The sequence below is a fragment of the Anser brachyrhynchus genome, assembly GCF_964034855.1.
Source record: "Anser brachyrhynchus genome assembly, chromosome: 1".
Lineage (NCBI taxonomy): Eukaryota > Metazoa > Chordata > Aves > Anseriformes > Anatidae > Anser > Anser brachyrhynchus.
In genome coordinates, this window is record NC_137694.1 from 146696647 (window position 1) to 146723267 (window position 26621).

The 26621-nt window shown below is 38.0% G+C and overlaps 2 protein-coding genes across 5 annotated transcripts in view; both read left to right on the forward strand.

The window, feature by feature from the left end:
• Window positions 1-4419, forward strand: part of LOC308185370 (E3 SUMO-protein ligase RanBP2-like) — a 30607-nt gene extending 26188 nt beyond the window's left edge. For 2 of the 4 annotated variants that reach the window (XM_080573359.1, XM_080573361.1), the window contains exons 26-29: window positions 4-143; window positions 1708-1981; window positions 2125-2450; window positions 3829-4419. In XM_080573359.1, the coding sequence (XP_080429485.1) occupies window positions 4-53 (50 nt within the window). In that variant the 3' untranslated portion in view covers window positions 54-143; window positions 1708-1981; window positions 2125-2450; window positions 3829-4419. Of the gene's footprint in view, window positions 1-3; window positions 144-1707; window positions 1982-2124 lie in introns of all 4 variants that reach the window. The other 2 variants (XM_080573358.1, XM_080573360.1) reach the window with 1 other exon arrangement.
• Window positions 4420-7381: 2962 nt separating this feature from the next.
• CCDC138 (coiled-coil domain containing 138) overlaps window positions 7382-26621 on the forward strand; it is a 55026-nt gene continuing 35786 nt past the window's right edge. Inside the window, exons 1-14 of the mRNA XM_080573412.1 lie at window positions 7382-7499; window positions 8142-8291; window positions 9412-9608; window positions 10492-10609; window positions 10845-10913; window positions 12207-12391; window positions 13362-13520; window positions 15736-15855; window positions 17188-17265; window positions 18601-18720; window positions 20053-20130; window positions 21465-21584; window positions 22909-22986; window positions 23066-23176. Coding sequence (XP_080429538.1) covers window positions 8174-8291; window positions 9412-9608; window positions 10492-10609; window positions 10845-10913; window positions 12207-12391; window positions 13362-13520; window positions 15736-15855; window positions 17188-17265; window positions 18601-18720; window positions 20053-20130; window positions 21465-21584; window positions 22909-22986; window positions 23066-23176 — 1551 coding nt within the window. The 5' untranslated portion in view covers window positions 7382-7499; window positions 8142-8173. The remainder of the gene's footprint in view (window positions 7500-8141; window positions 8292-9411; window positions 9609-10491; window positions 10610-10844; window positions 10914-12206; window positions 12392-13361; window positions 13521-15735; window positions 15856-17187; window positions 17266-18600; window positions 18721-20052; window positions 20131-21464; window positions 21585-22908; window positions 22987-23065; window positions 23177-26621) is intronic.

Below are 26621 nucleotides of genomic sequence, written 5' to 3' on the forward strand. Positions count from 1 at the left end.
TAGATAAAGATTTCAAGTGGGCAAATACTGGAGCAACCGTATTTGGAGCATAGACAACCAGCAAAGCAGATGAAGATGATAGCGGTGATGAAGTCGTACATAATGATGATATCCACTTTGAGCCCATTGTTTCCTTACCAGAGGTAAAGAAACTTCCAGAATATAAAAGAACATTAAGATAAGCATATCTGCTAACAAAGAAAATTTTTATAAATGCTTTCCTTGACTTCTTATGCTTTCTGTCTGTTGTGCTTCGGTCCTTTTTTCTTGTGCTGCCTGTGTAGAATCTCCTGCTGTTTGAAATTCTGGTGGTACAACTTCTCGCTGGGGGAAAGTATCTGGTGCATCAGTTAATGATACAGAATTTCAGGTTATTATATCTTGACTCAGTGTAGATCATGAAAATTTGTACAAGTAACTTCTAAAAGGTAAATTTGATTTATTATAGCATATTTGAAAAACAAGGTGTGTTGGGGGGGCTTGAACAATTGTCACTGCTAATGCAACTCAGTTAGGATTTTTTATTGATGACTTGTAGATTCAGTTCTCTGAAAGCCACCCAATTTGAAATTTTTGCTCTAAGCTAGGTGAGAGGCTTCTAGAATCACTGAGCATTAAAGGTCTAGCACAATTAACTGCACAAGGCTAAGGAAACTATTTTTAATTCAAAAAGAAATAGTTTTTCAAGAAGTAAAGCCTTAAACTTCAGTAAAGCTTAACTTAAGGTAGCCTTCTGTAACTTCTTGAGGCTTAATGCAGTTGCTTGTGTCTGGATTTGGTATTTAGCCTTAGTGTGTATAACAAGATGTAAAAAGTTCGAGATGGTTATAGCTTGTCTTTCTATAAAGAATAAAATTTAATTCCAGATCGGTGTAATTATTAAAGAAGACTGCCACAGCACAAATAAACAATATTTAGTATCCTATAATTTGAACAGCTAATCTGACGTAGTTTGTAACGTGCCTTCCTTCCTTCTTAAAAAAAATTGTGTGCCTTTCCTCATCTGTTTGTTATATTAGGACTCTTGTTGTTTTCTTTCTTGCCTTACTTGATGTTTCATTTCTCCTTCAATGTCACTTCTCCCTTCAGAAAAGCTTCTCTGTCACTTATTTCTCCAGTTCTCTCAAGTCTTCCATATCTTTGGAAGATGTCTTAACTAAAGAATGTTAGAGACAGGTAATATGCATACATAAAGTGACAAGGAGATACAGCTGTCAGCCCTCAATTTACTATTCACAGTTGATATTTATTCTGTTCAGATGCAAATGTTAAGTTCTTTAACAATCTTGAAAAGGTAACACCTGGAATGCTAATAGCACTATATTCTCACTTCTCAGTGTGCACATCAGTCGGCACATATGAAATTTTCCGGGGGAACATGCCAGAACAATTGGTAGCTTTCTTAAAAAAGAAAAATGCACACAAAAGGTAAAACCTCGTGCAGCACAGGGAAGTAGTGTTGCAGTGCTAGAATTCATTTCAAACACTGGGGCTCATTGGGCTCCTAAATTCTGAAAAGCTCAGGCGTTTTATTTCAGTGTATGATGAAGGTCTGTAGAGCTGTTGGCACAAAACCATTCAAGAAAGGAAAACATGGAATAATTTCCCATTGTAATATGTCAGAATCATAATAAGTGTGTAAGATGTAATCCTGCTGGTGGCAGCAGTTCTGGGAAATCATAGGTACTCTACTGTGCTGTGTTCTAGGTGGAAGTAAAATCAGGAGAAGAAGATGAAGAAATTCTTTTCAAAGAGAGAGCCAAACTTTATAGATGGGATAGAGATGCTACTCAGTGGAAGGAGCGTGGTGTTGGAGAGATAAAGATCCTCTTCCATACACAGAAGAAATGTTACAGAGTCCTAATGAGAAGGGAACAAGTTCTTAAAGTGTGTGCAAACCATGTTATCACCAAAGAAATGAATTTAGTACCTTCAGATACATCAAACAATGCTTTAATTTGGACAGCCACGGATTATGCAGGTGGGTTGTTTTGGTGTTTTTTTCACTTTTTTAAAAGATCTTTGTGTGGCTTTTTTCTGAGGAGACTATACCAAACAAAAGCTACTTGTATCTGACTATTTGGAATTAGAGCTAAAGAAACCTGTTCTTGGATTTATTTTCAGATGGAGAAATAAAAGTAGAACAACTTGCAGTGAGGTTTAAAAGTCAAGAAATGGCTGCTACTTTCAAGAAGATATTTGAAGACTGCCAGCAAAGCTTGTCAAAACTGAAGAAGGGACTGCCAGCAGGACTGTCAAAGGACACCAACCCCATTGTTTATTTTGAAGTTTCTGCTGATGACAAACCTTTAGGACGTGTAACCATGGAGCTGTTTTCAAATATTGTCCCTCAAACAGCTGAAAATTTCAGGGCCCTGTGCACAGGAGAGAGAGGATTTGGATTTAAGAACACCAAATTTCACAGAATAGTTTCTGACTTTGTGTGTCAGGTAGGCATAACGTGAAGACTTCTTGAGGGAACGAAACCCATCTGGTCTAACAGTGCCACTACAAAAATCACAGGATAGCACATGCTCGGTGGCAGCACAAATCTAGAGTCCAAGATACTCTTCTCCTTTCCCTGCAAGGAGATGAGCAATGGTGTAAGCAGCATGTACTGCCCTAAGCTGAATGCTCTTTAACTGTGTTTGCCAGCTGCCTGATGCTTTAGTGTTGATTAGTGCTGCCATTTTAGTGTAGAAGAAATAATGGAGATAGAGATTTCTTCTTCCCACAGACAAGGGGCCTGTTGCTGAACAGAAGCAGCAAGGAAAGTAAGGCTTCCCAAAACGAACATTCAGAGCCGTCTCTTTCCAAAGAGAGGAGCTTCCATATGCTCACCTGCTAAGAACACTTACTTTCCACCTTTTGAAGAACACTTTATATTTCAGATGACCTGCACTGCAAAATCAATATTCCATATATTTTAGATACTCCAATTTCAGTCTAAAAAGGTCTTCTATTTCTCGTATCATGCAGTGGCTTTGTCCTAAAAACTCTTAATGAAAACTGAGTATATCCTCCTGCATTGCTCGTGAATCCCGATGTGAGCAGCATTGCTGTTAAATCTTTGTGTGCATTTAGTAGCACTAGCAAGTTCTCCATAATTTCTGAAGGTTTAGGAGATTGATATCTGCTCACGTATACCTTCCCTTCACTCCAAAAATTCTTCCAAATATTCAATATGAGGTATAATGGCTTAAAACAGGTAAAATAATCCAAATTCCTTACATGCTACAATAGTGCTTTTGCATAACGCTACATCCCTCAAGACAGGGCACAATCTTTTCCACATTCAGAAATGGATAGTAATATACGAATGGCTTGTCATCAGAGTAAAAAACTCTCCAGTCTTGATTGGGTATTAACTGAATCTGAAGTATGACCTTTATTGTTCTTTTCTTTAAACTTTCTGCACAGAAACAGGAAAGTACTGATCAGTGGTAACATGACCTTTTTTGGGTGGTCAGTTTCGTGCCTGCAGGGACTGAGAATAGAGAGAATTGTGGTTGCCAGTTGTAAGGGCCGAGTGAAGCAGGAAGCAGACAGTGGAAATGACCAGCTTAGAGTAGTTGCCGTGTGGAACAGGAAGATAAAATGCTGTGTTCAGAATAAATGAGAAACATCCCAGTAATGCTTTTTTACCATGAGCAAAGCTGCTGAAGCTGGAAAGCCTTATATACAAGTAAATATGGTACTTGTGATAACTAAGAATGAGGTTTTACCTGTGTTTTTTGAATGGAAACTCTTCTATTTTGGAAGAGAATGTAACTGTGCTATTGGTTGGTGTTTTGGGATTTGAATAAATGCTGTGCCTTTTTTTTTAAGGGAGGTGATATAACTAACCATGATGGAACAGGTGGACGGTCAATTTATGGAGATACATTTGAAGATGAGAACTTTGAGGTGAAGCACACTGGTCCTGGATTGCTGTCAATGGCAAATAGGGGTCGGGATACAAATAACTCTCAGTTCTTCATAACTCTCAAAAAAGCAGAACACTTGGACTTTAAACATGTGGTGTTTGGTTTTGTGAAAGATGGAATGGATGTTGTGAAAAAGATCGAACCCTTTGGTTCTCCCAAAGGGTTAGTAAGTGGAAGAGTTGTCATTACAGACTGTGGGCAAATATAGAATTCTGGCTTTTGAGTATACAGATGTTCTAGCAGTATAAATTAGTATTTAGATGTTATTGATTAATTATTTCAGCTTCTCTAAAAAGGACGCTTCTCTAAAAAGGACACTTCTGATGTATAAATGTAAAATTACAGCTTATGGTTGTTTTTTGTGTTCTAATTGATTTTTTTGCATGTTAAATAAGTTCAGACACTGGCATATTTTGGGTGTATTTGTGTTATCATGACATATTTGTATTGAATGTCAAATTTTAAAAATTAAATCTTAGTCTTGTTAAAATAACTATTGTCTTCACTTTGGCTTGTTGAAAAGCAATTTGCATAATGTGTTGCATACTTATTTTGAACATGCTAATTGCATGCTAATTGATGTTGATAATCTATCTGTGCTAATTGATGGTCAGTAAAGTGAAGGCCTTCGAAACTTTGTGAGCAGTGAGCTCATGAAGCTCACTGCAGCATGTTCATGAAGCATGCTCGTTTTGATGAGCAGTGAGCAAGCTGAGGCAGCTGGTCAGGTGCTGGTCAGGTGGATGCTATTTGTGCTGTCTGCAGGCTCTTTGGCACTTGAGTATTTTGAAAGGTAAAGAGCAGTTCTTATGCGCAGTCTTGGACACAGGATTTAGTTCATACTTGCTTGGGAAATTACCTTCCAGACCCACACATTTTTTTTGTATCTGGTATGTTAAAGTGGCTGGTAACATTTAGTGACAACTGTCTACTTGAGTGTTATCTGGAAAGCTGTGGTATAGAGGGGTGAATGTGCATGGGTAAGTTATTTTAACTTCCACCTTACATCTCAGCGCCAGGACTGTCAGTATTTTTTCAAAATAACCATTTGTATATAAGTTAGAGATGATAATAGACACTACATATTTCTGTCATGCTTTTTTTCTGAGGAAAGCGAGAGTAACCCTTCCCTCAGCCTCTCGAGGGAATGCTGCTTACATAAGCATTACACTGTAAGCCCCTAGCGCACAAACTTGACCCGTGTTTCCATTATATTGAGCTGTAACCCAACAGTAAGCCGCTCCTGTGCTCTCCCGTGTTTCAGTTCCACAAAACGGGAGGAGGAGTCGGCGTTGTTCCCCTTAACCACGCTCCGCCCGCCGCGGCCCCTCAGCCCAGCGGCCCCGGCCCCAACGGGCGCCGCCAGCGCCGCCTCCTGCGCCTGCGCGCAGGGCCGCAGTGAGGGCGGGCGCAGCCGTGGCGAGGCCCGGGGATCCGGGGCGGGCGTTGAGAGGGCCGGGGGAAAAGGCAGCGGGAAGCCGGTCCTCTGCCTGCCCCGAGGGGCTGCGGCCGCCGTGGAGCCGCGTGGTGGAACGGGCGGGTGGGATCCAGAACCCTGGGGTCTCATCCTGGTCTGAACTTGTTCTTTCCCCAGCAATCTGCCGTCCCAGGTTGTAAGCATCCCCAAAATGCAGCCTGAGCGGCTTGGTGCTTCGTTTTTGCTTAAAACTCATAAAACTCATCTGCCGGTTGGGTGTAGTAACACTTGGATCGTCTTAGAAGTTTTAAGTCATGTATGAAGCATATGCATAACTCATTTCTTTCCTATCTCCTGCTGCTACAGCAATTGCTGCCGTTAAAACGTGCTGGCAGTGTTAGTGAGTTTTCCTGAAGCCTAGTGGTCAGGCTTTTTCAAGGAGCAGGAAACTTTCATATCTAGCCAAGCAAAGAATCAAGCCCGTAGTTCATAAGAGACTGCCACAGGGACCAGACCAATTTACGATGGCTATCATTTCCCTTGCAATGTTACATGTTAATGTAAAGCACCAGAGAAGGCAAGGTCCATTGCACCAGTATGAATAAATGAAGTGGATTATGATTCTTCAGTTTCCATTAGTACTGACACAAGCATTTATGGCTCTGCATGGTGGATTAGGAAATTGATCTGTCCATAGTCTAGCAACAAAGACCCCTCCCATGTTTGTGTTTCAAAAGCCTTTGACACTCTATAGGAAGACACTTTAATTTTGTCTTTTATCTGAGACAAGTGTTAGGGTTGTTCTCTTGCACTGGTGTTCCATGGGTCAAATGCTTGCAGTGTGCTCAGAGGATAGACAGACAGTAAGCATCCAAACTCGTGCTGCGAGGGAAGTTGTATCTTGTAAAAACACCCACAAGCAATCAGAGATTGAGAGAGACAGCAAGCTGGATTTGGGCTAGACACATAGTTGGGTTGGGGGTTCAGATGGGTCCTGGGAATCATTAAATGAATTCAGATTTTTTTTTTCTGAAAAGTCGAACCTCCTCAGTATCTTGCCATTTTAATGATTGCTGTCTAGGATCGGGAGCCCTCCCAAACGTGAGGTGAAGATTTCTGTTCTTTAACAGCTAAAATCTGGATGTATCTGGCCTTACTTCCTCCAGAACAACTTGTCCTGTTTCCTTTTAATAGAACTCAGGTAGCATTTGGTGGTGCTGTTGATGCTGTGTTCTTCCTGAGAAACATTCTCCTTTAAGTTACAGAATTGTCTTTCTGGAACAACAAGTAGTTTTCAAAACTGATCTTTAGAAAGCTATTGCTGAGACTTTAAAGTGTAAGGCTTGCATGAGAGAAAATGCTAGATTGGTTTCTCCAAAGCTTTTTGTTACTTTGTTATAAAGCAGTATTTAAGAAAATATTGTAGTTAATTGCTTTTAAAGGATAGCAGAGAGAGGCAGTGAAATACAACTAAGATGATGAAAACTGCTTCAAGTCTGATCTCTTCTAATGTATGCTTAACTGATTTTGCATATAATCTAACAGTATCACAGATTTCTAGGTTGGAAGAGACCTCAAGATCATCGAGTCCAACCTCCGAACCCTTCTGTCATTCTTTTTTTTTTCAGTATGTGACTACAAGTTAAAAGGAAAAAGTAGAGCTAGAAACATTGATATGAAAAGCCTAGATGTGAGGATAGATGGAGCTGTTTACATGATTATCTAATTCTGTTTTTATGCCCTTATTTTGTGTCACCCTCATCACTGTATCTGATGGTATCTCAAATGTTTTTACATGTAACACTATCAGTATTGCCTTATCAGTCTGTGAGGAATACATTTGCTTCTTTAGAAGTTGGACTCGATGATCCTTCTTGGTCCCTACCAACTCGGATATTCTATGATGTTTATATGAATGGTTGTCATTGACATGTATATGCTGCAGAAAAAAAAAAAAAAACACTTCCATTTTCAGTGGTACAATTTATAATAAGAGTTCTGTAACAAGGCATTTTAGCTGCTAAATAAGCAAGTCGTGACATACATTGTCACTGAAAATCCTGGTTATGCTAAATGTCTTTGTGCTTTCTTGTACGATAACCTTTCAGGACCAACGCAAAAGAAATATCAAGGTGAAGGCTCCAAAATATACGATGGTAATACCAAACAATGGTGCTTGGATGTCTTTTTCGAGATAAATGCGCACTAAAACTGTATTATTCCTAAGTTTATTTTAAGTACTTTTATTTTTTCATTTTAAATAAGTAGACACTCTTGAACGGGGATTTCTGATATTTGGGAGCCAGCTTGGGAATATTAACTACTGCATGAGGAACACAAAGAATGCTTGAAGAAATGTCTCCCGGCCTTTCTGTGTTTAAGTCTTGCTTGAAGTAGTTGGTAGCAGTCCTTCTCATATTGCATACATTTGACTTTAATTTAAAGATATGTATCTAAAATTTAGAATGTCTTTGGGTTTCTTGGGAAATGCGTGTTGCTACTGCATATGGACAGCAGGGAAAAACAGTGTATTATTAGACTTCACTTACAGATAAATTAGTATATGAAGGCAAGCTGTGAAACTTCAGAAAGACAAATTTGGTCTGAAAACTAAATAATACTTCCATCGGTTTAAGCTATTACAATAATTTATTCATTTGTCAGATCATTTCAGCATTTTTTGATTCCTGTAATATACGTGACTACGTGACAAGCATTTCTAATAAGTCCTTGATGATTTCTCAATGTCAGCTTCTCAAATGCAAAATATAATTATTGTTATTTTATATATTCTGCAGATGACATAGGCAGCTTACTGGAAAAGACAGCTATGTCTTTATCCAAATGTTTTGATTATTCAAAGTCAGAATTCACTGGAAGTGGAAGAGGTCTAGGAATAGAAGACAAGACCATTAATTGTTCTGGAACTGATGCATTTCAAAATACAGGTATGTGTGTGGAAACAGGTAATAAATACTGAGTTTAAAATATTGTGCAAAGTACAACACGCAATTTTATTAGTTTCTATTAAATGCATTTCTGTTCAGTTTAGAAATATAATAATCAGTTAAAATATACTTTTAACATAGAGGTTTAACCTTTCCTTTAATATGTTTTGTTCCTTTAGAATGTTTAGGAGGTCCAGACATACTTAATGCAATTATAACATACGTTTTAAAAAGAAATATTAAACGCTTATGCAATTGATTGCCAGATGATTCTATAATATAAATGAAAAAACTGGTTTGTTTTTTTTTAAGTAGCTAGCTGCATTAACAGGTATTATAAGTCTGTAAATCAGATGTCATTTGTCAGTTTAAGTATTGAAAACTGGCCGCGGGTGGAGAGAAGGGGTGAGCTGTTGTTCAGCTAACTCAGGGAAGTCTAAACATCGTGAAGATGACCAGCTACCATTAATTCACTGCAAATGTTTGAAAGTGCTGCCACGACTGGAGCAGACTGTGAATCAGTGTAGCTGTGTCTCTTATGGAAAGTTTTAGCCTTAGAAGAATACTTGCTAAATTCCCTTGAAAGTGGGTATGGAAGTGGAGACAGACAGCCAACTAACCCTAATAATAAGAGTAATAATACAAGTGCAGAAGACAGAATTTGCTTGCTTTCATGCTAATGGTTATTTTGGAAGTGCCTCTAACTTTAGTGTTGCATAAGTGGGTATCTGGATAGATACTGTAACAAAGGAGGTCTGTTTTTTGAGGATGTGTGGTTCTATGTGCTAGAAAGAGGTGGTAGATATTGGGCTATCAGAAATATAAGTAAATGTTGAAGGAAGCTAGCAGTAGTGGCAGTTGCAAGATTGAACTTCACATCGTTGCATGGAAACTCTGATAGCAATAGAAAACCAGGTATTGCAAAATGACAATTCTTTAGCCACCCTGAGCGGAATTACCCTTCCGCTCTTTCAATAATGATGCTATTTGAAAAGTTCCTGAAGTCGTACTTTACGTTGTCCCGTGTATCACGGTGTTATTTGATAACATAGTTGCCCAAAATTACCTCAGTAGTCAGCTGCCTTACCAGCTCTTTTCTATTAATTTTTATTCTTTGCAGGAGACATCACAGGCAAAACTGACTTGAAAACTGAAGGAGAATGTGTTACTGCTCAGGAAAAGAAAACAGCTCCTGAGGAGAAGGCTAAAGGAGAAACTCTGATGGTTCCTTCTCCATCTGTGTCTGGTGCTAGTGGTAATACTAAGGGTGATAATCCAGAAGACTCTCAGACAGAAATTAAAATTGAAAACACTGAAGTATGAACTAAATTTCTATACAACTTTTTGTCATTGAATTTGTAGAAGTATTTTCACACTCGTAAGACCTGATACTTTTCGCTTTGTGGGGAATAAAACATGTATTGGGGAAAAGTTATTTGAATCCTCTGACTGTGCCTCAAGTCTTTGACACTGGAACTGAGGTTCAGATCTGAAGTTTCTCGGGGAGAGAAAGGAGGTGCAGCTGTTTTCCTAATATAAACAGCTTTGGCTAGTAATGTCCCTCTGAACATGTATGCAAGAATTAATTGATTTCAGAGAGATTTCAAAGAGAAATTGCATCTTTGTGGAAGCATACTGCTTCAGAGGTACTTGGGTCTCTTGTAAAGTTAGTGTCCAATGTGTGGTAAGCGTCAGGAAAGAAATTAAGAAAACTGTCAGAAAGCTTCCAATAACAATTTTTTTCCCTAGCTGTTTACAACTTTTTTTTAATGCGAATTGAGGTGGCCATCTTTAATTTCATCTAGTGTGGGCCCCTGGTTTCTAGTTGTTTCCAGATTGAACCCACCTTAATTTCAGTAGAATTTGTTGCCACCTATGTTGTCTCTAGGAGGCATAGTTGCATAGATGCACAGCTTGTTTTTGTCCAGAGTTTCCTGAAAATATCCGTTGAACGGAGTAATGAGCAGTTCTGAAGCATTAGAAGGGCTGTAGCGGAGTGGGAGTCAGGGAACTTAATATGGTGCCTATTTCGTGGCATCTTCAGTACTGCTGTTGTAGTTAAAGAAACTGATAGCACTGTGGGGGGGGGGGGAGAGTTCTTCATTATGACTGTCCTTACTGTCCTGACTTAAAGTGGTTTGAATATTAGGCTCCTTCTTGCTTATTTTTTTTTTATTGCTTTACTCCTTATTAATCTCAGGAGAATGACGTCACCAGTTCTACTGATATAGTGCCTACAACTAAAGGAGAACCAACTGAATCAGCTGATGAGGCTATAGCGCACGTGCGGTCAGCTGAAGAGCCAGATTCCAGCACAGGCAATGTTCATGTATTGCAGGCTTGAGATGTCTTTTTTTTTCAATATAATTACTGTCATTCTGAGAAGTGATGTGCAAACTTTAAATATACGGGAAGGGAAGAATATTGTAGAGACTTCTGCAGTTTATTCTTGTTGACTACATGACATTAGAAATGTTTTCCCTAAAGGACTAGAAAAACATTTGACTTTCCCATCCTGTTTGATAGAAAACCAAATCTTCTCACTTTGTTTAGGCACTGCTTCAGACTTGTTTGCGTATCAGGCGTCCAAATACTCCGGAAACTTGGCTTTCAACTTAGTCGGTAAGTTAAGCCTCTGAGACAGATATTGAACAGGACTTCTGCTTCATACAAAATACCTTTGTGCACCAAACTTCTGCATATAGTTTAGATATGTAAATTTTGCGTATTATGTTAATTAGTGTAATTTTTCTTGGGCCATAAACCATAGGACTGTCTCTTGTGGTGGTGTACCACCCCTTAGCCCTGATTACATCATTTCTTATCTGTTAACCTTTTTCCTTTTTCTTGATGCTGCTTCTGGTTGTCTGCCCTTTTCTCTTCCTCAGTTGCCTGCCATCCACAACCTATCCTTAACTACTTTTTCCCCATTGCCCTGAGTTTTCACAGAATCACAGAAAGGTTGAGATTGAAAGGGACCTCAAGAGGTCATCTTGTCCAAACAAGAGGTCATCTTGTCCAAACAAGAGGTCATCTTGTCCAAACAAGAGGTCACCTTGTCCAAACTGCTCAAGCATCCTAGACACAGTTGCCCAGGATTGTGTCTGGATGTTTCTGATTTTTTTTGTACCCAAATTTCTATTTCTGCTATCATCACCGAAGTAATCTTTGCCTTATGTGGTACCAGTATGCAGTTGGGCTTACAACATTTCATTCCCTAGAAGATCCCAATACTTCCCTTCAGTTATCTGACAATTTTGGTTATTTAACTGTTTGTGAAATCTAGGGGAATGGCTTTAAACTGTAAGAGGGTAGGTTTAGATTAGACATACAGAAGAAATTCTTGACTCAGAGGATGGTGAGGCACTGGCATAGGTTTCTCAGAGAAGCTGTGGGTGCCCCATCCCCGGAAGTGTTTAAGGCCAGGCTGGGTGGGGCTTTGAGCAACCTGGTCTGGTGGGAGGTGTCCCTGCCCATGGCAGGGGGTTTGCAACTGGGTGGTGGTTAAGGTCCCTTCCAACCCAAACCATCTTGTGATTCTTTGTCTAGCAATTTCTCATGCCATGTCCAGTAGTTTTTTAAGTCCCATTCAGTTAGCTTAAATCAATTGACTGGCCTAATTGGCTTAGGTCAGGGTCTAGTCAGCAGTTAATCACTTTCCTGAAGCCATAACAAAAAGGAAACTTTGGCTACATCATGTTTCAGTCTGTGCATAGATTGAGTCAAAAAAAAGTCATGGAACAAAACTTTGAGCATTTCTCCTTAATTCTTTAGGAGATTTTTCATTTCAATATTTCTTGCTCTATACTGGTCACTGTAAATGCTTAAAATACATGTTCACTGTTTTGGATCAGCAGTCTTTATTTATTTAAGACGATATTTTTAATGTAAAGTGTGTTCTTTCTCTCTCTGTAGATAACACCTTACCATCCTCTTTGGCTGAAAGTGCACAAGAAAATGGTGAACAGAATATTACTGGTGGTTTGGTAGGGAAGACTGAGAGTGGAACTGAAGCTCAAGAATTCAATAGGCAAGACCTAATACTACCTCACATCAGTCAAATTTATAACGAATTGTGTGTCACCTATCAGGAGTTCCAGGTAGGAACTGTAATGGCCTCAGACATTTTGTAATGCTCAGTAATGTTACAAAGATTCTGACTTTTGACAGAGAATTCAGAAATTACTAACTATATCACTGTCATCATCCACCTCTTCCCCTAAATTAGTTCACTGATTTGATAATGATGCCCTGACTTGGGTAGGGGTTAGATCAGATCAGATATTTGCTCTGCTTCAGGGAGTTTGAATGCAGTGCTATTACTCCAAGAGTTGTGTTTTGTGATGCAGTGTGGGCATGGAGAGAAACACCTGCAACCACTGCTTCTCCTGACAGCACCTGAAACTATTCTCTTCACTCTGGGCATTCAAGAGTGCTTGCCCTCTTGACCTTCTGTGAAGACCATCCCTTCTGCCTTTCCTTTTCTGCTGCTGATGACTCCCAACAGTTTATCCACCAGCAGGCTTGGGCCACTAACTAAAGAGTTCCCAAGCCTGCATTGGTTTTATTCTGTAACAGCTTCTGTGCTTTTGCTAGATTTCCTGCTGGGACTGTCTTTTGTACCATACGAGATCAAAACAATTGTGTGTATCTTTTTTCTCACCACTTTCCTGGGGGTGCTTCCCACTAACTGAAGAAACAATATAGTAATCTAGTGTTTAGGGCACTGGACTATTTTTTGTCTTACAGATAATAGCATTATCCAAAAGTTTTGGAAGCAAAATCCTACTTTTAGTTGTCTAAGCTATTGCTCGAACAGCCATGCAGAGTTGAATTTTGTATTTTGGAAGGCCAAGCAGTCCTGCCACAAATCAAAGTAGTTTGTGTTAGCGTTTGAGGAAGCTGAATGTAGATGGCCATTAAGATACTTATAATTAGTCAGCTATTGTGTAACACTACAATTAAAAACAAAACCTAAGCATATCTGCAGAGGAAAGAATTCTAGTTCACTATAAATCGATAATTTCATATGTTTTGAAGCCGTTTCAACATTTTTTTTCCTTGGCATAGAGAGAGCGTTCAGCACAGGAGCAATATGCACTGGAACTTCAGAGACGAGAATATTTTCTAGTTCAGCGAGAAACATTGCTTGACAGACGTGAAGCAGCTTTGGCTGCAATAAAACATGCTGAGAAAGAAGTTCAGGCAAGATTTGGAATTATAAATAAGGTACAATAACTTATGTAATGATTCTTATTGCTCCCCATATATTTTAACTTGCTTGTAGTTTTCTTAAGTCATCACATGTTTGCTGGATATAATGCTTATTTCTTTAAAGTGTTTGAAACCCCAAAATGAAAGATGGAGAATAAAAAGTAACAAACTGTTGTTAGGGTGTTTGGTGTGGTTTCCAGTTCAAAATGGTGCATTTAATTGTGGGATGTGTAGGTACATTTTCCTGTTAAAATCTGGAAATTAAGATAATTTGTTTCTAAATCTGCAAAAATTATATGACCTTTATTAGAGAAAAAAATTGTGATGAATCTCTAATTGTATGTAACTTAAATGATTATATTTGCATCAGCTCTTTCTGAAGTAGATTTTCTTGGGAAGGCTTTAAGACACATTGAGATTTTATGACATAATAAATTGCAAAGAGTATTTCTGGAAAAAAAAAACACTCGAAGTTCAACCGAACGTGGGGGCTGTGGCAAGAAATGAAATGGTATGATTTTGGTGTAAGAGGAGGTAATTATTGACACCGTTCTTGCAGGGACTTGCTATTGAATGTAGCTCTTGTAAAAAGTTTTGGTTGTTATTCTGAAGGTTGCCAAGAGAAGTGCTTTAATATATGTACTCTGCGTCTAAACCATAAGATCAGAATATAAATTCCTTTGAGGTGTGCATATGAACCTTTCCCACAAGCCATTGAGGGAGTATGTAGATACAGGAAAAAAAGGGAGAAAGGTGTCAGGGGAGCAGGACCTCAACTTTCAATAGGGAAGGAATGTGTTAAGATAGATGGTTCAAATCCGTAAAAGTGATTTTAAAGATGTCTTTAGAAAAAACACAAGTGGCTTTAAAAGTGTCACACAGGTTAGAGAAGTGTTGAAAAGCCAGGAGCAGTTAGTGGTTATCTGTAAAAACTTGTGGAGGTCAAGTGGAGTCAACTAGAAAAATCTGATGCCGTTCTTTTCAAATGGGAAAGAGTTACACAGCCATCAACTTAATGTTGGTTCTCAGCTAAATAAATAAATATATGTCCTGGCAAGCTATGAACAAACCATGCGAAGTGCCATGCCAAAAACACTGCAGTAAATGGCAACGAGCTTGTGTTAATCCTAAATTGTCAAATCAGTGTGATTTCCATTAGGACAAGGTAACAGGCATGGCTAGTAGAGGAGTACTAGTTATATGTATGTCTAGACTTTGCTGTATTGTTTCTGGTACAGTTTTACGTGGCGTTTTCATAATCATATTAGAAAAGTATGACAGCTGAAATAAGGTTGGTGGTAAGGTGTAGTGAGACAGTGTTTCACAGCTGAAGGAATGTACATAGTAGATTCTGGAATAGTCTCTTTTGGGTCCAGTATTGGGTGTTTTCAGTGAGAAGTGTGATGGTGAGAAAGAGCACGCTTGTTAAACTTGAAGCGAATAGCAAGCGAGGGAGAATTTCAAGCATGCTGAAAAAGAAGGTTAGGATTAAAATTGATCTTGACAAATTGAAGAGGTAGTAGGTCTGAGAAAAGCGCAATGCTTCAGAGGCAAGAGTGTGCAGTATTGCATTTGAACAGAAATATCATCTGTACACATGCAGGGTGATGAACAAATGCAGGGACACGTGAACATGCCAATCTTTGGCTACATAAAAGGCTGCCACAAAGAGAAAGAAAGTAATCTTTTTTTTTTCCATGTCTGTGATAGAAGTAGTGGCAGGGTAAGTATGAGGAAAAACTAGATTAAAACAAAAGCAGTCAACCACTGGGTCAGAGAGGTCAGTAAGACTGGTGCTTCCAGTATTTGCAGGTCTTCAGAACAGACTAGACAAACATTTGGCAGGAATGAAGTGATACAGTTGATTATGATATGGATGGTACCCGATTTAATAATGGAATTGGATGGTTTAGACATCCTGGCACCACCTACAGCAACCCAGTGGCCTGTGCAATTATTGCCAAATCCCTGAAGCACTGTGAAATTATCGTCAAAACCCCGAATATGCAAGCCCTATGGCTCCCATTTTTCTTTCTGTTTCTTCTTACTACGTGGTGTGGATGTTGCTTTCTTCACTACTGGTTGTATGTGCAGATTGGACCATGCAGAATTACAAATTTGATCTTTGGAAGTTTGTCCTATTATTTTAACAGTAAAATGGAACTTAGTTGAGAATTATTTCTAAAATACGCTCTTGTTAATCATGCTTTAACATTTGATATTTCTATAGCAACATGATACCGAAATGAACCGAATGAAAGAAACCTTGAGAGGAGTGGCTGAGGAAAATAGTAGACTGAAGTCATCATTTAACTCTGTGATGGATGAGAATGATTCCCTAAAAAAACAGGCAAGATTAATTATTTCCTGTTATTAGTAGCTTTAGAAGTTACAGTCAACAATTTTAAACGTTTGAACAAGTTGTTTGCAAAATTGCTGATTTTGTTTCTGTAAGACAAGAATTGTGTGAATGGTTGTAATTACTTTCTGCTTCATTTTCTAGCACGTGAAATTTAGTCTCTCAGATCTTTTCCAGTATTAAAGAAATTAGAGTTAGTCCCCTGACCCTGTAGCAACAGGTGATTTTAGGAAAGACTAACCATATCCTTTGAAGCAAACTGAGATTGGATAGAGAGAAAGTATTTTATAATGGAAGCCACCCTGTGCTGAATTGCTCTGCTGATTCTATTAAATAAAAAGTAGTATGTGTATTTCTAATTCCATGATTACTCAGTATCTTCAGTTATTTTTGAAAGTGTTAATTAAAGGAATATTTTCTCTGTTCTTAAAGACACGCTGAGACAGTGGTTCACAATAATACAGAGTTAAAGTTTTCTTCTCACTTGACTTAAATCTGACCTAAATGCTGACAGGCAAATTGCTACGTAAACTCTTTTGACCATTGCTCCTTCAGTGAATTGCAGTTCTGATGCTCTTGAGTCTGATGAAAATCATCTGCTTCCTAGTCTCAGTAAAATCTTTGTCCTTCTCTTTTGTGCAAACTGAAGTATTCACAGAGGACTTACATGATGATCGGGATGTTTGTTGTATCCATAGAGTACGTTACTTATATTTAAATGGAGGTTATAGTTTGCCTCGTATTCTTTTCTCACAGAGCATGGTCAGTAACAGTGTCATTCTTGCAAGAAGAAAACTTTCACCCTCTCTATTTCCAAGGCCATTAGACCATTCTTGAAACATGCACTCCATTTTTTGTGTCATTTCTTTATGAGAAGTAATCAAATACGTAGTGCCTATATCCCTAAAGAGGTATTGTGCTTATTCTTCCCCTGTAAGCGGAAAGGTTGGGCCGCAAGTCAACAAAGAGCCACGACTATTTTATTTATCCAGGCAGAGGTTGCCTGGAGAGGTTGAGGAGTCCCCGTCCTTGAAGATCTTCACAAGCTGCCTGGACGTGGTCCTGGGCAGCCTGCTCTGGGTGGCCCTGTTTAAACAAGATGGTTGGACCAGATGGTCTCCAGAGGTCCCTTCCCACCTCGGCCATCCCGTGATTTGTTGAGGAAGTGGACAGTGATTTTGTTTCTATCACTGTCCATGCTGAGAAGAAAAAAATTGAACTTTTAATCATTTAGCAATCACATCAAATGATTTCAATGTGATGGTTAAGTCAAAAAGTGAGTTTTGAATCTACAGCTATTTGAATGGTTTTTGATTCTTTCAGTTAAGTGACGCGAACGAACAGAACAAGAAGTTAGATGATCGAGCAAAAAGCATGCAAGCTCAGTTAGATAATTTAAAGGTAAGGTTTCTTCTTACAGGTACCTTCTTCTGTTATAGTTATGCAAGCCTTATAAAGCATTGTGTAATGTAGTTTGGAGAAATTGAGAATCTTAATTCAAATTTTTTCTCGCAAAACCTTTCACTTGTAATTCTGCTGTCCCTGACTGTTTTGAAAGTTTATGGTCAGTTTCAAGCCACCTTGCTCCTGCTCCATCCCAAGCTGAGCAAGCCTTTCCTAGGCTTGGTTAACTCTAAAGGTTCGGCCTTTTCAATGGAAGTAGTTGAGCAGTCCGCTTGGAGCCTATCTGTAGCATTTTTGTTTGTCGATGAGATCGTTTCTATATTTACCACTAAAGTCCTTTTTGCAGCATGATAACAGTCTGAGAGCGAGGCTTAAGAAAATGTAGTGGATGGCTGAATTGTTAGTGCAAAAGACAGCACTTCTGAACAAGGCGCTATTTTCACATAGAAGATTCTCACAGTTTCTGAGAAAAGGAACGTTATTTTCTGAAAACATTTGTTTTATACTCAGCTTCAAAGCCTCAGTGTTGTTTTTTTTTCAGAATCTGCTGGCATATATTTAATTATATAACAAATTTCCAGTGAGGGGGAGAAAAGACACATTCCTTGGTTTCTTTTTCAAGACGCACAGGTTTTTGACTGTTACAAGTAATTGTCATTTCAGTTTTCCTTTGTTGCTGTTTTTTGTCTGTTTTTGCTTATAATTTAATGGTATGTCCTGGTATTAAATTATATTATTAAATTATGTTATAAAATATTATATTAAAAGATAACTATGTTGAGTTTCACAAGGTTTTTTTTTTTTTTCCAATTCAATGAAATGTAACAAGTATTGGATACATTCCTGGACATTGCAGGACAGGTGTTTAAGTACAGGTGAACTAAAGCGTCTTAACTATCATCAGTGAATGGTTAGAATATTTGAAAGATTCAAGAAAGAGAGAATTGGGCATGTTTGTGGTTAAAATGGATGCTAAGAAGAAAAGCTAAGTGTAAACAAAAGCTTTGACATTTGTTTTCATTCACAGTTCTTTCCCACATGTGACTTAACTGAGGAATGTACAATTGAGAAGATCTAGGTATTTTCTGGAAAAAAATAAGATCCATAGGCTGTACGCCGTGGCTCCCATTTTCTTTCTATTTCTTCTTACTACGTGGTGTGGATGTTGCTTTCTTCACTACTGGTTGTATGTGCAGATTGGACCATGCAGAATTACAAATTTGATCTTTGGAAGTTTGTCCTGTTATTTTAACAGGAAAATGGAACTTAGTTGAGAATTATTTCTAAAATACGCTCTTGTTAATCATGCTTTAACATTTGATATTTCTATAGCAACCTGGTACCGAAATGAACCGAATGAAAGAAACCTTGAGAGGAGTGGCTGAGGAAAATAGTAAACTGAAGTCATCATTTAAGTCTGTGATGGATGAGAATGATTCCCTAAAAAAACAGGCAAGATTAATTATTTCCTGTTATTAGTAGCTTTAGAAGTTACAGTCAACAATTTTAAACGTTTGAACAAGTTGTTTGCAAAATTGCTGATTTTGTTTCTGTAAGACAAGAATTGTGTGAATGGTTGTAATTACTTTCTGCTTCATTTTCTAGCACGTGAAATTTAGTCTCTCAGATCTTTTCCAGTATTAAAGAAATTAGAGTTAGTCCCCTGACCCTGTAGCAACAGGTGATTTTAGGAAAGACTAACCATATCCTTTGAAGCAAACTGAGATTGGATAGAGAGAAAGTATTTTATAATGAAAGCCACCCTGTGCTGAATTGCTCTGCTGATTCTATTAAATAAAAAGTAGTATGTGTATTTCTAATTCCATGATTACTCAGTATCTTCAGTTATTTTTGAAAGTGTTAATTAAAGGAATATTTTCTCTGTTCTTAAAGACACGCTGAGACAGTGGTTCACAATAATACAGAGTTAAAGTTTTCTTCTCACTTGACTTAAATCTGACCTAAATGCTGACAGGCAAATTGCTACGTAAACTCTTTTGACCATTGCTCCTTCAGTGAATTGCAGTTCTGATGCTCTTGAGTCTGATGAAAATCATCTGCTTCCTAGTCTCAGTAAAATCTTTGTCCTCCTCTTTTGTGCAAACTGAAGTATTCACAGAGGACTTACATGATGATCGGGATGTTTGTTGTATCCATAGAGTACGTTACTTATATTTAAATGGAGGTTATAGTTTGCCTCGTATTCTTTTCTCACAGAACATGGTCAGTAACAGTGTCATTCTTTCGAGAAGAAAACTTTCACCCTCTCTATTTCCAAGGCCATTAGACCATTCTTGAAACATGCACTCCATTTTTTGTGTCATTTCTTTATGAGGAGTAATCAAATATGTAGTGCCTATATCCCTAAAGAGGTATTGTGCTTATTCTTCCCCTGTAAGCGGAAAGGTTGGGCCGCAAGTCAACAAAGAGCCACGACTATTTTATTTATCCAGGCAGAGGTTGCCTGGAGAGGTTGAGGAGTCCCCGTCCTTGAAGATCTTCACAAGCTGCCTGGACGTGGTCCTGGGCAGCCTGCTCTGGGTGGCCCTGTTTAAACAAGATGGTTGGACCAGATGGTCTCCAGAGGTCCCTTCCCACCTCGGCCATCCCGTGATTTGTTGAGGAAGTGGACAGTGATTTTGTTTCTATCACTGTCCGTGCTGAGAAGAAAAAAATTGAACTTTTAATCATTTAGCAATCACATCAAATGATTTCAATGTGATGGTTAAGTCAAAAAGTGAGTTTTGAATCTACAGCTATTTGAATGGTTTTTGATTCTTTCAGTTAAGTGACGCGAACGAACAGAACAAGAAGTTAGATGATCGAGCAAAAAGCATGCAAGCTCAGTTAGATAATTTAAAGGTAAGGTTTCTTCTTACAGGTACCTTCTTCTGTTATAGTTATGCAAGCCTTATAAAGCATTGTGTAATGTAGTTTGGAGAAATTGAGAATCTTAATTCAAATTTTTTCTCGCAAAACCTTTCACTTGTAATTCTGCTGTCCCTGACTGTTTTGAAAGTTTATGGTCAGTTTCAAGCCACCTTGCTCCTGCTCCATCCCAAGCTGAGCAAGCCTTTCCTAGGCTTGGTTAACTCTAAAGGTTCGGCCTTTTCAATGGAAGTAGTTGAGCACTCCGCTTGGAGCCTATCTGTAGCATTTTTCTTTGTTGATGAGATCGTTTCTATATTTACCACTAAAGTCCTTTTTGCAGCATGATAACAGTCTGAGAGCGAGGCTTAAGAAAATGTAGTGGATGGCTGAATTGTTAGTGCAAAAGACAGCACTTCTGAACAAGGCGCTATTTTCACATAGAAGATTCTCACAGTTTCTGAGAAAAGGAACGTTATTTTCTGAAAACATTTGTTTTATACTCAACTTCAAAGCCTCAGTGTTGTTTTTTTTCAGAATCTGCTGGCATATATTTAATTATATTACAAATTTCCAGTGAGGGGGAGAAAAGACACATTCCTTGGTTTCTTTTTCAAGACGCACAGGTTTTTGACTGTTACAAGTAATTGTCATTTCAGTTTTCCTTTGTTGCTGTTTTTTGTCTGTTTTTGCTTATAATTTAATGGTATGTCCTGGTATTAAATTATATTATTAAATTATGTTATAAAATATTATATTAAAAGATAACTATGTTGAGTTTCACAAGGTTTTTTTTTTTTTCCAATTCAATGAAATGTAACAAGTATTGGATACATTCCTGGACATTGCAGGAAAGGTGTTTAAGTACAGGTGAACTAAAGTGTCTTAACTATCATCAGTGAATGGTTAGAATATTTGAAAGATTCAAGAAAGAGAGAATTGGGCATGTTTGTGGTTAAAATGGATGCTAAGAAGAAAAGCTAAGTGTAAACAAAAGCTTTGACATTTGTTTTCATTCACAGTTCTTTCCCACATGTGACTTAACTGAGGAATGTACAATTGAGAAGATCTAGGTATTTTCTGGAAAAAAAATAAGATCCATAGGCTGTACGCCGTGGCTCCCATTTTCTTTCTATTTCTTCTTAATACGTGGTGTGGATGTTGCTTTCTTCACTACTGGTTGTATGTGCAGATTGGACCATGCAGAATTACAAATTTGATCTTTGGAAGTTTGTCCTATTATTTTAACAGTAAAATGGAACTTAGTTGAGAATTATTTCTAAAATACGCTCTTGTTAATCATGCTTTAACATTTGATATTTCTATAGCTATATATGACAGAAATGAACCGAATGAGAGAAACCGTGATAGAAGTGGGTAAGGAAAATAGCACACTGAAGTCATCGTATAACACTGTGATGGATGAGAATGAATCCCTAAAAAAACAGGCAAGATTAATTATTTCCTGTTATTAGTAGCTTTAGAAGTTACAGTCAACAATTTTAAACGTTTGAACAAGTTGTTTGCAAAATTGCTGATTTTGTTTCTGTAAGACAAGAATTGTGTGAATGGTTGTAATTACTTTCTGCTTCATTTTGTAGCACGTGAAATTTAGTCTCTCAGATCTTTTCCAGTATTAAAGAAATTAGAGTTAGTCCCCTGACCCTGTAGCAACAGGTGATTTTAGGAAAGACTAACCATATCCTCTGAAGCAAACTGAGATTGGATAGAGAGAAAGTATTTTATAATGGAAGCCACCCTGTGCTGAATTGCTCTGCTGATTCTATTAAATAAAAAGTAGTATGTGTATTTCTAATTCCATGATTACTCAGTATCTTCAGTTATTTTTGAAAGTGTTAATTAAAGGAATATTTTCTCTGTTCTTAAAGACACGCTGAGACAGTGGTTCACAATAATACAGAGTTAAAGTTTTCTTCTCACTTGACTTAAATCTGACCTAAATGCTGACAGGCAAATTGCTACGTAAACTCTTTTGACCATTGCTCCTTCAGTGAATTGCAGTTCTGATGCTCTTGAGTCTGATGAAAATCATCTGCTTCCTAGTCTCAGTAAAATCTTTGTCCTCCTCTTTTGTGCAAACTGAAGTATTCACAGAGGACTTACATGATGATCGGGATGTTTGTTGTATCCATAGAGTACGTTACTTATATTTAAATGGAGGTTATAGTTTGCCTCGTATTCTTTTCTCACAGAACATGGTCAGTAACAGTGTCATTCTTGCGAGAAGAAAACTTTCACCCTCTCTATTTCCAAGGCCATTAGACCATTCTTGAAACATGCACTCCATTTTTTGTGTCATTTCTTTATGAGGAGTAATCAAATACGTAGTGCCTATATCCCTAAAGAGGTATTGTGCTTATTCTTCCCCTGTAAGCGGAAAGGTTGGGCCGCAAGTCAACAAAGAGCCACGACTATTTTATTTATCCAGGCAGAGGTTGCCTGGAGAGGTTGAGGAGTCCCCGTCCTTGAAGATCTTCACAAGCTGCCTGGACGTGGTCCTGGGCAGCCTGCTCTGGGTGGCCCTGTTTAAACAAGATGGTTGGACCAGATGGTCTCCAGAGGTCCCTTCCCACCTCGGCCATCCCGTGATTTGTTGAGGAAGTGGACAGTGATTTTGTTTCTATCACTGTCCATGCTGAGAAGAAAAAAATTGAACTTTTAGCAATCACATCAAATGATTTCAGTGTGATGGTTAAGTCAAAAAGTGAGTTTTGAATCTACAGCTATTTGAATGGTTTTTGATTCTTTCAGTTAAGTGACGCGAAAGAACAGAACAAGAAGTTAGAAGATCGAGCAAGAAGCATGCAAGCTCAGTTAAATGATTCAAAGGTAAGGTTTCTTCTTCCAGGTACCTTCTTCCTTTATAGTTAACAAGTGAAATATAATTCATTGTTACGTTTTATTGTAGCAGAAGCATGCATTGGTAATGACACAGAAGTCTAATGATTCAGGACAAGTGGTGCGCTCACGTAAACGTGGTATGGAGAAAAATGAGACAGGAGCATCAAAAAGTGATAAGGTAAGGACTGGGCAAGGTGAAAGATCTGTTTGAAAGACTTTAGGCAGTAGAACGTTATGTATCTGCTAGAAATTAGAAAATGCTAGAAATTAGAAAAATAAAATAATTTTTATTGATTTTTTTTAGTGAGTTAATTACAGTAGGAATAGGTAGACACTATATTGGGAGAAACAGTCAACTGAAAGAATAAAGTATGTTGCTAAAAATGTCTTTTGAATTTTATATTGTGTATGTACATGTTTTTTGCTTATTTAGCTATGTTTTCTTCTTCCTCTCATGTTATCTCTCAACTATGAATTAAAATTATATTCTGCCTGCACTGTAACTGTTTTCTTCTGCTGTGTCAGAGCAAATCTTAAACTTATTCTGGTTACTGCTACAGTACAACACTGTCCTTTATGAATAAAACCAGCTGAAATGTAGTTAGAGAAGTCAGATAACAAATTTTAATTTGATAAGCCAGAGATGATTGTACTGCTGTTATACTTTGGGGAAATGGTCTTTAATGTGGGAAAGAATAAATGCAGTGTTCATATATAGTTCCAAAAGGATCACCTTGTTTTCCTTAAAATACCTTCTTGCATCACTTAATGAAATACTTTCTGTCTCCATGTTATTCCAGTCAGTAGCAAGTCCTCTGCTAGTACTCTGCCAACATTTCCCGACTGGTAATGACTTTCTCCCGCTAGAGGCTAAACTGAAATGAGAGAGAGATATTCACACCATTCTACTTGATCTATATCAGATGCCTTAAAACTGTACTGTCTCTATATAGCCAACATATTTCTCTGTGTACGTAGGTTTTAGCGTACTTTAGTCGCAAGTGATATATGAGCAGCATCAGTAGTTATAATTCTGAGTGAAGAGAAGAACAGTTGTCTGAAGGTAGATACAAGAAGACCTGTGAAGGTTTTAAAGAGCTGTTTGTGCAGCCTGTCTTCAGGAACCTCTGGATACCTTTCACAGAGTTTTTCTGTACAGTTGTAGTAGAGGGACAGAATGACAATGTCATGAAGTCTTTATTCTTCTAACGGTGCTACTTACACAGTTAAAATTTAGCATAAGTAGATTGTATGAAATAAAGCAAAGGAGTGTATCACATGTATCAAAATGAGGATTTCCACATGCACAGATCATTAAGCCATTGAGGGAGGATGCACAAGCCATTGAGGGAGTATGTAGATACAGGAAAAAAAGGGAGAAAGGTGTCAGGGGAGCAGGACCTCAACTTTCAATAGGGAAGGAATGTGTTAAGATAGATGGTTCAAATCCATAAAAGTGATTTTAAAGATGTCTTTAGAAAAAACACAAGTGGCTTTAAAAGTGTCACACAGGTTAGAGAAGTGTTGAAAAGCCAGGAGCAGTTAGTGGTTATCTGTAAAAACTTGTGGAGGTCAAGTGGAGTCAACTAGAAAAATCTGATGCCGTTCTTTTCAAATGGGAAAGAGTTACACAGCCATCAACTTAATGTTGGTTCTCAGCTAAATAAATAAATAAATGTCCTGGCAAGCTATGAACAAACCATGCGAAGTGCCATGCCAAAAACACTGCAGTAAATGGCAACGAGCTTGTGTTAATCCTAAATTGTCAAATCAGTGTGATTTCCATTAGGACAAGGTAACAGGCATGGCTAGTAGAGGAGTACTAGTTATATGTATGTCTAGACTTTGCTGTATTGTTTCTGGTACAGTTTTACGTGGCGTTTTCATAATCATATTAGAAAAGTATGACAGCTGAAATAAGGTTGGTGGTAAGGTGTAGTGAGACAGTGTTTCACAGCTGAAGGAATGTACATAGTAGATTCTGGAATAGTCTCTTTTGGGTCCAGTATTGGGTGTTTTCAGTGAGAAGTGTGATGGTGAGAAAGAGCACGCTTGTTAAACTTGAAGCGAATAGCAAGCGAGGGAGAATTTCAAGCATGCTGAAAAAGAAGGTTAGGATTAAAATTGATCTTGACAAATTGAAGAGGTAGTAGGTCTGAGAAAAGCGCAATGCTTCAGAGGCAAGAGTGTGCAGTATTGCATTTGAACAGAAATATCATCTGTACACATGCAGGGTGATGAACAAATGCAGGGACACGTGAACATGCCAATCTTTGGCTACATAAAAGGCTGCCACAAAGAGAAAGAAAGTAATCTTTTTTTTTTCCATGTCTGTGATAGAAGTAGTGGCAGGGTAAGTATGAGGAAAAACTAGATTAAAACAAAAGCAGTCAACCACTGGGTCAGAGAGGTCAGTAAGACTGGTGCTTCCAGTATTTGCAGGTCTTCAGAACAGACTAGACAAACATTTGGCAGGAATGAAGTGATACAGTTGATTATGATATGGATGGTACCCGATTTAATAATGGAATTGGATGGTTTAGACATCCTGGCACCACCTACAGCAACCCAGTGGCCTGTGAAATTATTGCCAAATCCCTGAAGCACTGTGAAATTATTGTCAAACCCCGAATATGCAAGCCTTATAAAGCATTGTGTAACGTAGTTTGGAGAAATTGAGAATCTTAATTCAAATTTTTTCTCGCAAAACCTTTCACTTGTAATTCTGCTGTCCCTGACTGTTTTGAAAGTTTATGGTCAGTTTCAAGCCACCTTGCTCCTGCTCCATCCCAAGCTGAGCAAGCCTTTCCTAGGCTTGGTTAACTCTAAAGGTTCGGCCTTTTCAATGGAAGTAGTTGAGCTGTCCGCTTGGAGCCTATATGTAGCATTTTTGTTTGTTGATGAGATCGTTTCTATATTTACCACTAAAGTCCTTTTTGCAGCATGATAACAGTCTGAGAGCGAGGCTTAAGAAAATGTAGTGGATGGCTGAATTGTTAGTGCAAAAGACAGCACTTCTGAACAAGGCGCTATTTTCACATAGAAGATTCTCACAGTTTCTGAGAAAAGGAACGTTATTTTCTGAAAACATTTGTTTTATACTCAACTTCAAAGCCTCGGTGTTGGTTTTTTTTTCAGAATCTGCTGGCATATATTTAATTATATTACAAATTTCCAGTGAGGGGGAGAAAAGACACATTCCTTGGTTTCTTTTTCAAGACGCACAGGTTTTTGACTGTTACAAGTAATTGTCATTTCAGTTTTCCTTTGTTGCTGTTTTTTGTCTGTTTTTGCTTATAATTTAATGGTATGTCCTGGTATTAAATTATATTATTAAATTATGTTATAAAATATTATATTAAAAGATAACTATGTTGAGTTTCACAAGGTTTTTTTTTTTCCAATTCAATGAAATGTAACAAGTATTGGATACATTCCTGGACATTGCAGGACAGGTGTTTAAGTACAGGTGAACTAAAGCGTCTTAACTATCAGCAGTGAATGGTTAGAATATTTGAAAGATTCAAGAAAGAGAGAATTGGGCATGTTTGTGGTTAAAATGGATGCTAAGAAGAAAAGCTAAGTGTAAACAAAAGCTTTGACATTTGTTTTCATTCACAGTT